Raw genomic sequence first — 15,636 nt, 5'->3', positions numbered from 1 at the left:
CCCATAAAAAAATCTTTGGAGGGAGTTGAAAGTCCGTGTTGCCCAGAGACTGCCCCAAAACATCACTGCTGAGGAGATCTGTATGGAGAAATGGGCCAAAATACCAGCAACAGTGTGTGAAAACCTTGTGAAGACTTACAGAAAACGTTTGACCTCTGTCATTGCCAACAAAGGGTATATAACAAAGTATTGAGATTAACTTTTGTTATTGACCAAATACTTATTTTCCACCATAATTTGCAAATAAATTCTTTAAAAATCCTACAATGTGATTTTCTGGACTTTTTTTCTCTCATTTTGTCTCTCATAGTTGAAGTGTATCTATGATGAAAATTACATGCCTCTCTCATCTTTTTAAGTGGGAGAACTTGCACAATTGGTGGCTGACTAATTACTTTTTTGCCCCACTGTATTTATTTTCTGTATCAAATATTTGGTAGCATTCTCTGTGATATCCATCACCTTCTGTAATGGTGTCTGGTATAAGTTCACAGGTTACATTCATTCTGTGAGCAGATTCCAGTGGTTCAGTTAATCTCTTGTCACGTATTTCTTTCATTCTGGCTAATCTTGCATTATATCCATAATATATTTTATAAAGGATATTATTTTATATCCATACAAGGCCTTAACTATATTAAATTAAAAATAATTAAAAACAACTATTTAAAGTAACTATCAATGTAGTAAGAGGGGTCAATTATATTAAATAAAGATGGGGAGGGTGAGGAGTTTGAATGTTGGGATGTTGGAATGTTAGCACGTTAGCATATTAACTGATGCTATGGAAATGGTCCTTGATCGATTATATCCATACAAGGCCTTAACTATATTAAATTAAAAATAATTAAAAACAACTATTTAAAGTAATTATCAATTTAGTGTAGTAAGAGTATTGGGTCACCTAAAAGCTGCTCTGATTGACTAGGCCAATCTCGACGTGTTAAAATCGTTTATTAGGGTTTCCCTATTCACAGGGCTAAAACAGTTAGTGTATCCCAACAATGTCAATGTTAACATTCAGATTCATATTCTACACATACAGACCTTTCAGAAAAGCATGATTTTTTTTAAGGGGAGGGGGTTGGGGTGCATGATAGGCGAATCTAGGTCGTGGCCTTGAAATGGGCTCATTATATCGACATAAAGCCTTACCTATGTTAATTTTAGACACCTACCAATAAGCAGCATGGTAGGTATTTGACCTAAGTCATCATATGTTAAGTTTGAGTGTGTATTGGGTCACCTAAAAGCTGTTCTGATTGACTAGGACAATCTCGATGTGTTAAAATCGCTTAAAATCGTTTTTTAGGGTTTCCCTATTCACAGGGCTAAAACAGGTAGTGCAACCCAAAATTTTCAATGTTAACATTCAGATTCATATTCTACACATCCAGACCTTTCAAAAAAGTATGGTTTTGTTGGGAGGTGGGGGGGGTGCACGGTAGGCCTATGTAGCTCGCCGCCTATATGATTTAAACCATGCTAGTGCAATTCCACTAATGCCAACATAATTTTTAAGTCTATTTAAAAGAATGTTGTGGTCAATAGTATATCTGCAGCACTAAGATCGAGTACCACTAATAGAGAGATACAACCACGATCGGATGATATCATATCATTAAATCATTTGTGACTCTAATGAGAGCTCATATTTTAGGCTTATTTTGATCTAACTACTCTATACATAGTTTACCATCTTTGAAATTTGAACTCGGTTATAGCAGTTGTCTTCTTTAATGTGCTTTCACTTCTTTTTATCTCTTTGTATTATTTGGATGAATAATAATATTTTTCTTTCATGTCAGACCTGATGGAAGTGAAGGAGGAGAGCGAAGAACTGAGTTTAGTGAAGGAGGAGAGTGAAGAACTGAGTGAAGTGGAGGAGGAGAGTGAAGAACTGAGTGAAATGAAGGAGGAGAGTGAAGAACTGAGTGAAGTGAAGGAGGATAGTGCAGAACTGAGTGAAGTGAAGGAGGAGAGTGAAGAACTGAGTGAAGTGAAGGAGGAAAGTGAAGAACTGAGTGAAGTGAAGGAGGAGAGTGAAGAACCGAGTGAAGTGGAGGAGAAACATCGTGTCAAACCTGGAGAAACACCTTAGAGTCGCTCAAAGACATCTTTCACCTGCACTCAGTGTGGAAAGAGTTTCCCAACCAAACCGCGTCTTGATGTTCATATGAGAGTTCATACTGAAGAGAAGCCGTTCACATGCGATCAGTGTGAAAAGAGATTCAAGACCAAACAAAGTCTTGAGATTCACATGAGATTTCATACAGGAGAGAAGCTGTTCACATGCGATCAGTGTGGGACGAGCTTCACACAAAAACAAAATCTTAATGTTCACATGATGATCCACACTGGAGAAAAGCCTTACGCATGCAATCAGTGCGGGAAGAGTTTCACACAATCATCACTGCTAAAGAATCACACGAGGATCCACACCGGAGAGAAGCCGTTTACTTGTGATCAATGTGGAAAAACATTTCTTAGGGCATCACAATTGAGGAGACACCTGGCAGTTCATACGAAGGAGAAGCCGCATTCATGTTCTGAATGTGGAAAGAGTTTTTCACTGCTGTGCAATTTAAAAGTACATCAGAAAATTCACACTGGTGTGAAAGAGTACGTGTGCTTTGAGTGTGAGAAGACTTTTACTTTAGCGAACAGTTTGAAACTGCACCAGAGAATTCACACTGGAGAAAAACCTTACAAGTGTTCACACTGTGACAATAGATTCAGCCAGTTAATAACTCTGAAATCACATGAGAGAACACACACTGGAGAAAAACCTTACAAGTGTTCACGTTGTGACAAGAGATTCAGTCAGTCTGCAAATCTGAAAACGCATGAGAGGCACACGTGTGATCAGTGTGGAAAGATTTTCTGCCTTAAAAGACAATTGAAGCTACACATGAAGATCCATGCAGTGGAGAAACCAGATCACCACTGTTTTCAGTCGAGTGAGTAAAGAAGATAACTGAAGGAACCTCTCTCCACATGGATCGTCACAGTCTGAGATTTACATTACATTACATTTATTCATTTAGCTGACGCTTTTATCCAAAGCGACTTACAATTGCTATATTTGTCAGAGGTCGCACGCCTCTGGAGCAACTAGGGGTTAAGTGTCTTGCTCAGGGACACATTGGTGTCTCACAGTGGATTCGAACCCGGGTCTCTCACACCAAAGGCATGTGTCTTATCCATTGCGCCACACCACCCCGAGATCACAGTAAGTAGTTCATCTTTATGTGCTGAGCATTAAAGTCTCTCCTGTGTAAGTTAGTTTCCTAACATCCATGATAAGCAACAGGACATCTTGGTGGTTGCTTGCTATCTGCTTCACATTTTTCACATTATTATGAGATATTGAGTTATAATTATCTCATTATTACGTAAAATTTTCATAATGAGAAAGTATCTCTTCTATTCTGACATGTGTTTGTTATTATTAATTTAATTAATTAGTTGCAGCCCTAGTTTATTTAAGTTGGTTTTGATCATTTTAAACAATTGAAGAAAAATAGTTTGTTGCTGTGGCTTTGACAAAACCTGATTATTCATGTTATCCTGCGCGATTTGAAGATTTTGAGTTACAGATGTCACAATTCTGCACGCCCTACTATTTGAACTTATACTAAATATGTGTCCACAAGACTTTTAACTAATGGATGTTGTCACCTAGAGTTTTTGCTTCAAAATGATCTGAAAATCATCCTGGCTAATCATTCACATAAAACAATACATTGGTTTAAATTTTGTAAGACACATTTGTTTTGGAAAGGCAATATGCGTGGGGGCGTGAATGATCATGAATAATGATGTGGTACACACCCAAGATGATAATGACCCGCATAATGAGCTTTTCATTCAAGTGTGTCACTGAGCCACAAGAAAGAATGCAAGGACAAAAGAATATATATATATATATATATATATATATATATATATATATATATATTTCAGCTAGAGAATGCCTGGATATTTTGGATGGTACACCAGAAATGTCTTTTTGCACAGGACCTTGATTGCCATCCTCATCCTCTTCTGGCACCACATTCACATTTCACGAGTCTTTGTCTCCCTTGTCTCCATTGAGTCCACTCCGAGCTCATTCTGCTTAAATAAACAGCAAAGCAAATTAAACAAGTCCAGTACAATGAATTAATTCAATTTATCAAACTATACTATATACACTTTACTATAGATGTTTGCCTATCTTTTACTGGTATGTAATTTTAATACTGAAAAATTGAATGACTATTTTTAAATGTTTATAAATCTTGACAACAGTATGTTTTAGTATATGGGATTGTTTATCTTACCTGTAATGCTTTGCTCCCTGTAGCTTCTGCAAGGATTGTAGCATAGATGTCCAGGCGTTGGTCTTCTGAAAGGAAGGGCAGGGCCTTAAATCTCGGATCCAAAGCTGTGGCCACATAACATCAGTGGGCAGATTGTGGTGAGGCAGATTTAGTAGTTTTTGTTTTTCACGCAGTACATGGCTAGCTCTGGTACTGCGTCTGAAAAAGTTGGTTATTCTCACTCTTCCCAGCAAACGGGCAACTGGTGTTAGTTGCAGTGCGCGCTGTGAAGCCAAATTCAATGTATGCGCAAAACATTTAATATGTAGCATACCAGCTAGCTGTGCTGCAACAGTCGTGTTTGACGTGTTGTCTGTGACGATGGCGGTGTCCTTGCTTTTTATGTCCCATTCCTCTAATGCATCTTTCAACATCTCGGCGATGTTACTGCCAGTATGGCTCTCATGCATTTCCCTTGTCTGCAAAACATGAGAAATCAGTTCCCAGTCCTCATTGATGTGGTGCGCCGTGATCGTAACATACGATTCAGTCGCCCTCGATGTCCAGCCGTCGCATTTAAGGGCCACTCTTTCTGCTGAGCCAAGAGATGTATATACAACTTGCTTCACCTCTTCATACATCCTGGGCACAGCTTTCTCTGTAATATGTTTGCGAGTTGGGATCACATAGCGTGGCTCCATTGTGTTTACCATATACCTCAAGCCACGGTTTTCAACGACACTGTAGGGGTGCAAATCACGACAAATAAAATACACCAACGACTCCGTTATTTTTAGAGCTCGAGCTGAGTTAGATGGAAGTTTGTTATGCAGTGTAGTCTGCTTCTGGTCGCCAGGTTTCGGTTGCTTCTCTTTCAATGTCATTTCTGCATGGCGTCTGACGAGGTGCGTTCGTAAGTTGGTTGTGTTACCTGAATATTTTATAGCAGCGTGACAAAGCTTGCATATTGCGCTCGTTTTATCCAAGTCCATGCTCCCTGGTTTGTTTTTAAAACCGAAGTGCACCCACACATTGGCTTTTTATTGTGAAGGGGCCGAAGCAATTTTGTCGGCTAAGTCTGCCATGCCGCTTCCAGCTTTCACTACCGAAAGTGGCGCTCTATGGTGGCACCCAGCAAGTTGAAGGAAACTAAAGCTGCCGTACTGCAACATCTACAGGAATGGAGGTTGTAGTTCACACCGGTTCAAACCCCGTTTAAAACATGATTTATTTTTTTAACATAAATTTTTTGAGCTGGAATATATATCCTGAATATAAAAATCGCGATATATTGCTGTATTGATTTTATAGCACACCCCTAATCAAAATTAGAGAACAATAACCATTGCAGCACAAAATAAAGCATTACAGCAAAAAATTGAGGCTTACACCAGTCAGAATTTAGTAGGAAGGGTAGAGGCCCTTGCTTTAAATGACCTGAGCACATCTGCGGCCACAGGACATCACTAGATTCTCACACTGCTCTGGTATGATCTTGGTCCACTCTTCTTCCAGTCTCTTCCACAGTTCGGTAACTGTAGTGGGTTTCTTAGACTTTGTCGCCAAGGATTTTCCAAAGATTTTCAATCGGGATTAGATCAGGACTCTGGGCTGGCCATTTCATTATTTCATTTTTCTGAGCTTCAAGGAACTGCTTTATCTGTTTTGCAGTGTGACAGGGGACGTTGTTTTGCATGAAATTGCAGGCTGATTGGGAGATGCTTGCAGGGAAGGAACCACATGTTACCGAAGGAGGTTCTGATAAACATTTGCATTCACCCTGCCATGTAGCTGTATAATAGGCCTTGTTTTGTTTTTTTGTAAAAATTGCTAGTAGAACAATGGTATACCCACAGCGAATATTCCTTCAAATTTTTAAGCAATGAAAATTAACAATATTTCTGAAAATAATCAAGTGTTTCTTAATTGTTCTCCAATTTTGATATGAGCAGAAATTGGCGAACAAAAACTTATTTGTGGCAGTAGTCTATTTTACAGTAAAAACTTTAGAATCTATCCAAAATGTTGTCTTTCATATTTCGTCAGTAACATATCGTTTTTATGATATATTAGGGCATATAAATGTTAATTTGCAGTTTAATGCATTGCTTATACAAAAAACTATATACAATATAGTTTGGTAAAAGCTGTTCATTCATTCACACACAGAAATGCGATTCAAATTTAAATAGTCTTTTTGCGGTTAACATACACTTTTCCATATCGCGATTAGAACAAAGCACTTAAAAATAAAGCACTTACTATTCACAATCTTCAGCTGGATCCGTTGCTCCTCAAAATGAAAAATAAACCAGCACTTCTGAGGTACATTTTCCAGAATTATTATTATTCCTCACTGCGTCACAATGTGAAGCACACTTATCTGATTAACCTTGGTGTGTTTTATCGACTTGATGTGGCCGTTGACACGTTTGCATGGATTGCCTCAGATGATTTGCATTTGCAATAGCGCGTGCTCTCCGTGGCGGGATCACATTAGCAGATAACGAGCTGTAATGAGAACGACTGACATCTCTCTCTTTTCATACAGATTACTTAAACAGAACATTTATTTTAGTTTTAAATTAGATCATTTAAAAGCAGACAATTAAATGATTATAAAGATATATAGCTCGTATAGGGGTGTAGCTTGGCAATTCATGGTTTGTTCGATACGAAACACTGGTGTCATGGTTCGGTAAGTTTTCAATACAGCAAAAAGAAAGAAATACCAGACAAATGTCCTTGATTAATTTTTTTATATTTCATAATGTCGACATAAAACCGACGTAACGTCACTTGAATGCATTGTAGCCTACTATTCCTGCCAGACTTCCATGGTTGCAGTTAGTGTTACTACAGTAAATTCGTGATGAATCTTGCTGATCTGTGGACACTGGCTAGTTCATTCATGGCACAATGTTTCTTCCTGGGTTCCACATCAGCGCTGTTTGATCCGTTAATAACAGAGAAATGTGAATGCTCTCACTAGATCTCACTGTGATGTTTTTACTTCAGTGGTGAATTTGAATGCTTTCTTTACTGGATCTCTTAGCGCTGTGTAGTAGCAGTGTCGCTTGATCAAGATCGGCTCGCGCTGCATTGGTCCAAACTGATAAACGGTCCGTGAAGCACAAAAATGACTCTTGCATGAATCTCTTTATTGCTTTTCTTGTCCAGACGCTTTATGCCGAGCATGATTCTGTAGCAGTTGGTGGCAAAACTGTTGAGTTGGTCTCCTAGAGCAGGATTGAGACACACGCAGCTTCAAATATGTTGATCATGAGTCTAATTGGAAGACTTCTTGACTGAAATATGTTCTTCTTATTCCAGAAGGCCCCCCATGCTTGGCCTTTTCGTATTTTGATGTCGGATTCACTGGAGGCGATGTGGGAGTCAAAGTTATTGGTCCATTTGATGGTCTGTCCATCTAGCTCTATATGCTGATGATTGTGTATTGCCATGTCCAGACCAGCATATTCTTGGTTACTCAGTGCTTCTGTTTTACCTTCTTTTTTACTATATTGACTTCAAGGCCTACTCTCCTGGCCCACTTTGCTGTTGTTGTGAGTTGTTCATGTGCTCTGTCCAGGGTGTTTTCAAATAGGGCAATGTCGTCGGCGAAATCCAGGTCAAATAGTGATACTTGTGGATTTCTGCTGGATTCTTCTAAATGTGTTACGATTCCGAACGATAATGTGTTCTTTGCATGCACTTATTAGAAATGTATTAAAAGTATGCTTGTGTTAAGCATATTTCTTAAAATTGTAACTTTAATACCAATGTACTTATAATGCACTTTTTAGAAATATGTTAAAAGTATGCTTGTTTTTAAATATATTTTTAGAAAATATACTAAAGTACAATTATTTTAAAACGTGTTAAAAGTTGTATTGTAAAAATAGGTAAAGATAGTACAATTTTTGTTAGTATATTTGCAATGTATTATTGAAAAAGGGAATATATTTCAAATACGATAAAGTTTACTTTTTTCCACCAGGGTTCACTTTATATTTGGACATAAATTGCTTTCAGAAAGTATTAAAGGCCATTTAATTTTTTTAAAAATTAATCTGCATTTGTTATTGAAAGACAAAGTGTACAATTTGTAGTATTTGGAATAAACCAAAGGTATCATTGAGCATATACTTTTTACTCAAATGTAATACACTTATGATATATCTTGTTTGTTTTGAAGACACTCATTATGAAATTGTAATGTACTTGTTACACAAATAAAGTGCACTTTAATATCACTAACCAGGCATGTAATTAGTCCCTACAGGGATGTACTTAAAGTGCAAATTACTTAAAGTATACTTTTTACATAAAGTAAAAAATACTAAGTATACTTGATTAAGTATACTAAGTTCCAATTTAGCACACACATGTACTTAAAGTTGTGCTCTACTACAGTTTAATTACAACTAAAATATACTTGGTACAAAATTAGTTGACTTCAAGTCAACTAATCATTAACACACTTGAAGTGTACTAAATTAATCTGCCTGCAAGTATACTTAGCATTTTTTTTCACCAGGATTGAGCAGTTTTATAGGCTTTTGTCATGTATCCTGACTCAAATAATGTGTTTCTAACAGCAAACACTCAGAATAAAGTGAGATGATCTGCTGATGATCCTGAATGGCTTGTTGAATGAGTGTTGATAGTCTGAGGCTCATCAATATTAACAGATCTGCTGAAAACACTCTTTATTTCATAACAATAGTTCCTGTTTTCACCTCATTTATTATGCTGATGTCTGCAGATCTCCTGTGAAGTGACACTTAAAGCTCATTTCATTGGTGTTAACAGACTGAGGGTAATTTTTGATTACTATATGAATGATTATTTCTGTCTTTTATGCTTTTAAATGTTTGTCTTACAGTTCTTTACTACTTTTCTACATATATGCCGTTATTTTAACGAAATAAAAACAGAATAATGTTAGAATTAGAAATACAAATGGCTTTACGATAGACAGACAGATATAAATGCTTAACTGTGCAAATTAGTATATGGGTCAAATACAAAAAGGGGTTTATATAGCAAAAACAACAACAACAATCTCTCTCTCTCTCTCTCTCTCTCTCTCTTATCTTTATATATTATATCTATCTATCTATCTATCTATCTATCTATCCATACATATATTTATGTTTAATTTCCAGTCATAGACCATATTTAGAACAAGAATAATTTGGTGACATATTCAAACACTGTATTTTAGGATCATAGTGCAGCCCCAAAATTCTCATTCATTTTTAAGTCTTTATACTTTGCCGCTATCCTTCAAACCACGTTTTTGTCAGCAAGAAGTTTTTAATCATTTAAAAAATAATGAAATTTAGTATGTTCTCTTATTCTTTTATACATTTGGATGTATACAAAATCACTTTTGTAAATTTAATATCAATCAGACACTAAAATTAAACATCTGGTCTTTGACCCTATTAAACAAACTCAGTAACTGATATATTTTTGATTTAGGCAGATCAGCTCCTCCCACAGCTATTACATCATTTGTGAAGCCCCTCCCACAGCAATTACATCATCAGTGAAGCTCCTCCCACAACAGTCACATGATCAGTGAAGCTCCTCCCACTATACTTCTCCAATAAATGCTGTAAATTCCCATCAGGTACAAGTGAAGACGAGCATCAGAGCATCAGGAAGAGCTGAAATCTGCAAAGACTGAGTTTATTAAAGAGGACAGTGAGAACATGAGTGATCCAGAACCCTGCAGAATGAAACACACTGAAGATCCTGAAGAACAAAGAGGTTGGTGTTTATTCTTCATTCATTCATGATGCTGAAGAACATTCATGTTAGAAACATTCAAGCACATTTAGATAAACAGTTAAACTATCGTTAGCCTCATAGCATAATTGCCTAAGTCATATTTGAAAAAAAAAAAAATGACTTAGGCAATTATGCTATGAGGCTAACGCTATGATATGATTTTCACGATAATTGAACTAGATCATCTACAGACCGTGCTGTCAAAAAGTTATGGAATTTATAAAAATTGATCAAACCGTTCTCTAATACTGTGCAAATTAATTTTACGTAGCGCTTGCGAACAGTCGTAAGGCTGCATCTCCGTAACGCTTTATCGGATTCAGACCAAACTTGGTACATGTCATCACAAGCATGACCTGAGGCTACATGCTGCATTTCTGCACAGTGCCACCTACTGGTCCGGAGATTTAAAAAATGGCTAATTTTGCCTATAACTTCTGAACAGTTTGTCAAAAAATCATAAAATTGGTCTCGTTAGATTCAGGGCAACATGTCGAGTCGACTGATATCCAATTTTACCATATCGGTCATTTTGTCTGTCGGCCATTTTGAATTTTGTGCTAAAATGCTGTATTTTAAGAATGCATGAACGGATTGTTACGAAACTTGGTATGGGTCATCAGCATGATGTCCTGAAAGAACCTGAGAAGTTTTGAAACAGTGCCACCTAGTGGTCAAAAGTTATAACAAAATTTCCAAAAAGGCTAATAACTTTTGAATAAATCTGGCTATTGAAATGCCACTGGTCTTAATAGATTCCTTGAGTCAAGCCGAGAACATAGATACCAAGTTTTCCTTATTTGGTCGAACTTCCTGTCCGCCATCTTGATTTTCATTCAAAACCTACTTGTTCAAACTCCTCCTAGACCGTTTGTCCGATTTTCACCAAAATCGAATCGTATCATCTCCAGACTGTGCCGACTAAAATTTATGGATTTCGTGTCAATAGACGAAACCGTTTTCGTATACCGCAGCAGCAAATTTGAGGCATGATGCCAAAAGGACTATTCAGGCTTTATCCCTGCAATGCCTTGACATATTGACAACAAACTTTGTATGTGTCATTGTCACTTCACTCTGACCACATCACATCAGTTTTGTAACTGCGCCACCTATTGGTCGAAAGTGATAATCCATTAAATCATATTTTTAATTACTGTTTATGCTTTTTCAGCCATTTTGCCTAAAATCCTCTTAAAATGTCTTTAATTGCTCATTGTTGCAGTTGGTCTGACACTTTCAGGCATGTCTTGTCATCTTATTCTGCTTGGCCCCGGTAACTGCTGCTTGCAGCTATATTTATTATTCGATTTTTTTAAGCAATAAACAGTAAACTGTATCAATTCAATTAAATTTCCAGGATGACAGGGTTATAAGTGTAACTTAAGCCATATCTGATTATTTGTATAAGTTGTATTAATTAATTAATCATAAATGATATAAGTCATAACCTTCGACTAATAACACAATTATCAGATCTTTTTATGTCCTTTCACTTCATATTCCTCTCTTTGAATTATTTCTGTTGTACTGAAAATGAAATCACTTTTTCTCTTTGATATCAGACCTGATGGAAGAGAGCGAGGAGAGTGAAGAATTGAGTGAAGTGGAGGAGGAACATCATGTCAAACCTGGAGAAAAACCTTTGAGTCGCTCAAAGACTAAAAATACATTTTTAAAGAAAGAAAGAGCCAATAAATCTTTCACCTGCACTCAGTGTGGAAAGAGTTTCTCAAGCAAACAACATCTTGAGATTCACAAGAGAGTTCATACAGGAGAGAAGCCGTTCACATGTGATCAGTGTGGGAAGAGTTTCACACAATCATCAAGCCTTGAGATTCACATAAGGACCCACACCGGAGAGAAGCCGTTCACATGTGATCTGTGTGGAAAAAGCTTCATAAAATCATCAAGCCTTGATGTTCACATGAGGATCCACACTGGAGAGAAGCCGTTCACATGTGATCAGTGTGGAAAGAGCTTCACACAATCATCAAGCCTTGAGATTCACATGAGGACCCACACCGGAGAGAAGCCGTTCACATGTGATCAGTGTGGGAAGAGTTTCACACAATCATCAAGCCTTGAGATTCACATAAGGACCCACACCGGAGAGAAGCCGTTCACATGTGATCTGTGTGGAAAAAGCTTCATAAAATCATCAAGCCTTGATGTTCACATGAGGATCCACACTGGAGAGAAGCCGTTCACATGTGATCAGTGTGGAAAGAGCTTCACACAATCATCAAGCCTTGAGATTCACATGAGGACCCACACCGGAGAGAAGCCGTTCACATGTGATCAATGTGAAAAAACATTTCTCTGTGCATCAAACCTGAAGACACACCTGACAGTTCATACGAAGGAGAGACCGCATTCATGTTCTGTGTGTGGAAAGAGTTTTTCACGGCGATGTCATTTACATAGACATGAGAAAATTCACACTGGTGTGAAAGAGTACATGTGCTTTGAGTGTGAGAAGACTTTTATTACAGCGGACAGTTTAAAAAAACACCAGAGAATTCACACTGGAGAAAAACCTTACAAGTGTTCACACTGTGACAAGAGATTCAATCGGTCACAACATCTCAAATCACATGAGAGGATCCACAGCAGAGAGAAGCCGCACACGTGTGATCATGTGGGAAGACTTTCACTAAAAAGTCACTTAAAAGTCACCTGAAGCGACACATGAAGATCCACACAGTGGAGAAACTACATCACCACAGTCACGGTAAGTAGTTCCCCAGCTAACATACATTTTTTATAAGAATGTTCTCCATATATTCAGAACAAAAAATATTCAGCAAATGTTGGTTCTGGGAACATGTCCATGTTTTTATGTTAGAGGAATGTGTTTTAAAAGGTAAAATGTTCCTCAAACGTTCATTCATCTTAATTTCGATTTAAAATTCAACATTCTAGGAACGTTGATTTTCAACATTCCAAGAACATACAAATGTCCAGTTTCCTGAATGTTAATAGAATGTCATTTAAAGGTTAGGATGATGTTCCTGAAACATTCTGTCATGTTTGGAACCATCCTCAAACCAGATTCGACTGGTTTAAAATGACTATTGAACTCATCAGTGATCCTGACTTATGGCTTCACTTTTTATTTCATATTTTTTCTCTCATTTGAAATGTCACATGATTTAATCTTTCTTTTAGACCTGATGTGAGAACCAGAGAGAAACCTTACACACATGATCAATTCGAGAAGAGCTTCACGGATAAAGGAAACCTTAAGAGACCCATTAGGATCCACACTGGAGAGAGACCATACACATGTGGTGAGTGTGGGAACAGTTTCACAAGTAAACGCAAACTTAGGAATCTTATGAGGATTGTTGTATTTGTATACCACTGTAACCTTATAAATCATTCTAAAATATTCCCATAACCTGTTACAATTATAAATTGCCCTTACCTACAGGTTAAAGAAGATCTAATTTCTAGGGATTTATCAGAAGAATTCACTTCTGGGCCTCTTACCAATACGACAGCATCCACACCGGAGAGAGATCTCAATGCGGGAAAAGTTTCACTCAGGCTTTCGCTCTGAAATCACATCTTCTCATTCTAAAGAAAGACCATTTAACTGTGATCAGTGTGGTAAACAGTTTCATTGGGCGTCAGTCCTGAAGAAACACCTGAAGATTCACTAGTAATATTACAGCAGAAAAGACATGGCAGTGTGAGTTTCAGTGCTGGAAGTCATTTACTACAGAAGATGAACTGAAAGAGTGCCAGACAATTCACACTGGAAAATAAAAACATTTGAAGGCAAAGTTCAGGAGCTGAAGAAGAGGCCATAAAACTTTTAAGAGAGACATAAATCTGATATTATTTTTTAAAATGTTCTTTATAATTTTTTATTAGAAAATCTAGTTTCTCTTCTACTTCTACTCTTCCATGCGAATGGAAGATATACTTTCATGGAAACTAGAAACATATATTTCATGAAACTGGACACTTTTCTTCTATTCTGCTTCTTCACTTGAGATGCTTTGGCTCTTAAGTCAGTAAAGAGAGAGATTGGTCTCATTCGCTTCCACTTTTACTTAATGTTTCATTTAATTTACTTAATATTTGATTAATGTAAGGATTGATTAAACTCTTTACTCATTTTATCAATCTCATTGTTATAGTCTGTGTTTATTTTCTGCTCATTCTGCTTGAATCAGGAATAATTTAGTTCTGAAACCCATGAAGTAGCATATTATGATTGCTTTTTGAGCTTTCCATGTTTACAATTTCTCAATAGAGCTTTTAAAGGGGTCATGAACTGGATTGTTTTATTATTTTATAATGTTGCCTGGGGTGCCCTTATAATGTTAGTATGATTTTTACATCAAAAATAGTCATAATTTATAAATAAAAGCCATTTTTCCAAGCCTGATTTCAGCTTCAGATTTGAACGCTCCGTTTTAAGGGGCGTGTCTGCTGTGAGACTGCAGTGCAAACGGCCACTGCTGTGATTGGCTGACATGCTTGCATATGAAATAGCTAGTATTATATGAACTCTCTCGAAAACTGTTACTACGTTTTTACTATTACAGCTAACGAGATTAACAAATCGTGAAAAGTATCGTTTAAAGCATTATATTTAAATCTATTCCATCACATGAAAGGTTGCAGCATGATGAGCACTGACTGAGCAGATGACAGACAGTCTGTTGATCGCGTGAATAAAGATCTTATCATTGCAATGCAATTTTTGCACTCTCACAAATGCTTACACCAAATCACAATGCAAACACGATGTGAATACCCAGTAAAAGCTTCGTTGTGTAGTGTAACAGTGTCATTATTTCATCACGAGTTTGGTAAGTGTCCAGAAAAGCTCTCGCGGCTCGCGCTGTGCTGTTTGATTGACAGCTTGGGCGATTGGAAAGGGATCGTTCTTTGATCGCTTTCTGTATATAATTTAATAACAGTTTAAAAAAGATTATTTTCATAATACTACGAGAAATTATGTTAAGTTGATCGTTTAGTCACTGATGCATAAACAGTATTGAACGATTTTAAGAGAAATATCTGAACTTGAATAATTACACAGAAATTACTGATCGCAGATCAGGCATTAGAATACACATGGTTACTTACATGTTGCTGGCAGATCCGTGTCGGGAAATTGTGATTGACTGATTTAATAAAGTTTAACCATGCTGGAATCCGAAGGAAGCTTATGCAGACTGTCTTCTTCCACAAACAGGCGCTGCACAATATTTAGTAAACAGCATGTTTATTGCTTGTAAGTAGCTCGATCCGGTAGCAATTATCATGTCGTCCTATGTTATTTAGCATGTTTGGGCGAATCGGTGGGCGGGGCTAAACAGGCCGTGTTGAAGTAGGCGTTGATCTTCTTTTGTGGAGGCGGTGTTTTATCCTCTTTGACGTCATAGTTCCCCACTTTGAAAAACGAGTCGTTTGCTGAGCCTGATGTCTATAAAAGCTTTTATTGGACTAACAAGGTAGTTTTCAGTTCTGAAACTTGCAGGATATTATTATAGTATGATGATCTCTT

General features: G+C 37.2%; 3 protein-coding genes across 3 annotated transcripts in view; 2 read left to right on the top strand and 1 right to left on the bottom strand.

Annotated features, from left to right (window-relative positions):
- The window catches only part of LOC307162199 (uncharacterized protein), a 390,774-nt gene that overhangs the window by 69,595 nt on the left and 305,543 nt on the right, over nucleotides 1–15,636 (top strand). The window lies entirely within an intron of this gene.
- LOC307163209 (uncharacterized protein) overlaps nucleotides 1–15,636 on the bottom strand; it is a 325,993-nt gene that overhangs the window by 199,810 nt on the left and 110,547 nt on the right. The gene's annotated exons all lie outside the window — the stretch shown is intronic.
- Nucleotides 9,840–14,241, top strand: LOC307163292 (uncharacterized protein). Its single transcript, XM_079879332.1, has 4 exons — nucleotides 9,840–10,085; nucleotides 11,672–12,840; nucleotides 13,278–13,399; nucleotides 13,543–14,241. Exons 1-2 carry the CDS (start codon nucleotides 10,028–10,030, stop codon nucleotides 12,787–12,789), a joined length of 1,176 nt encoding a protein of 391 aa, XP_079735458.1. The 5' UTR covers nucleotides 9,840–10,027; the 3' UTR covers nucleotides 12,790–12,840; nucleotides 13,278–13,399; nucleotides 13,543–14,241.

The sequence above is a fragment of the Squalius cephalus genome (genome assembly GCF_949319135.1).
Source record: "Squalius cephalus genome assembly, chromosome: 1".
NCBI lineage: Eukaryota > Metazoa > Chordata > Actinopteri > Cypriniformes > Leuciscidae > Squalius > Squalius cephalus.
The sequence above is the reverse complement of the archived record's forward strand: the minus strand, read 5'-3'. Positions and strand labels throughout refer to the sequence as shown.

Coding starts and splice junctions, on each gene's coding strand:
- LOC307163292 (XM_079879332.1), top strand. CDS start 10,028: ATGAGTGATCCAGAACCCTGCAGAATGAAACACACTGAAGATCCTGAA. Junction 10,086..11,671: donor AGATCCTGAAGAACAAAGAG/GTTGGTGTTTAT, acceptor CTTTGATATCAG/ACCTGATGGAAGAGAGCGAG.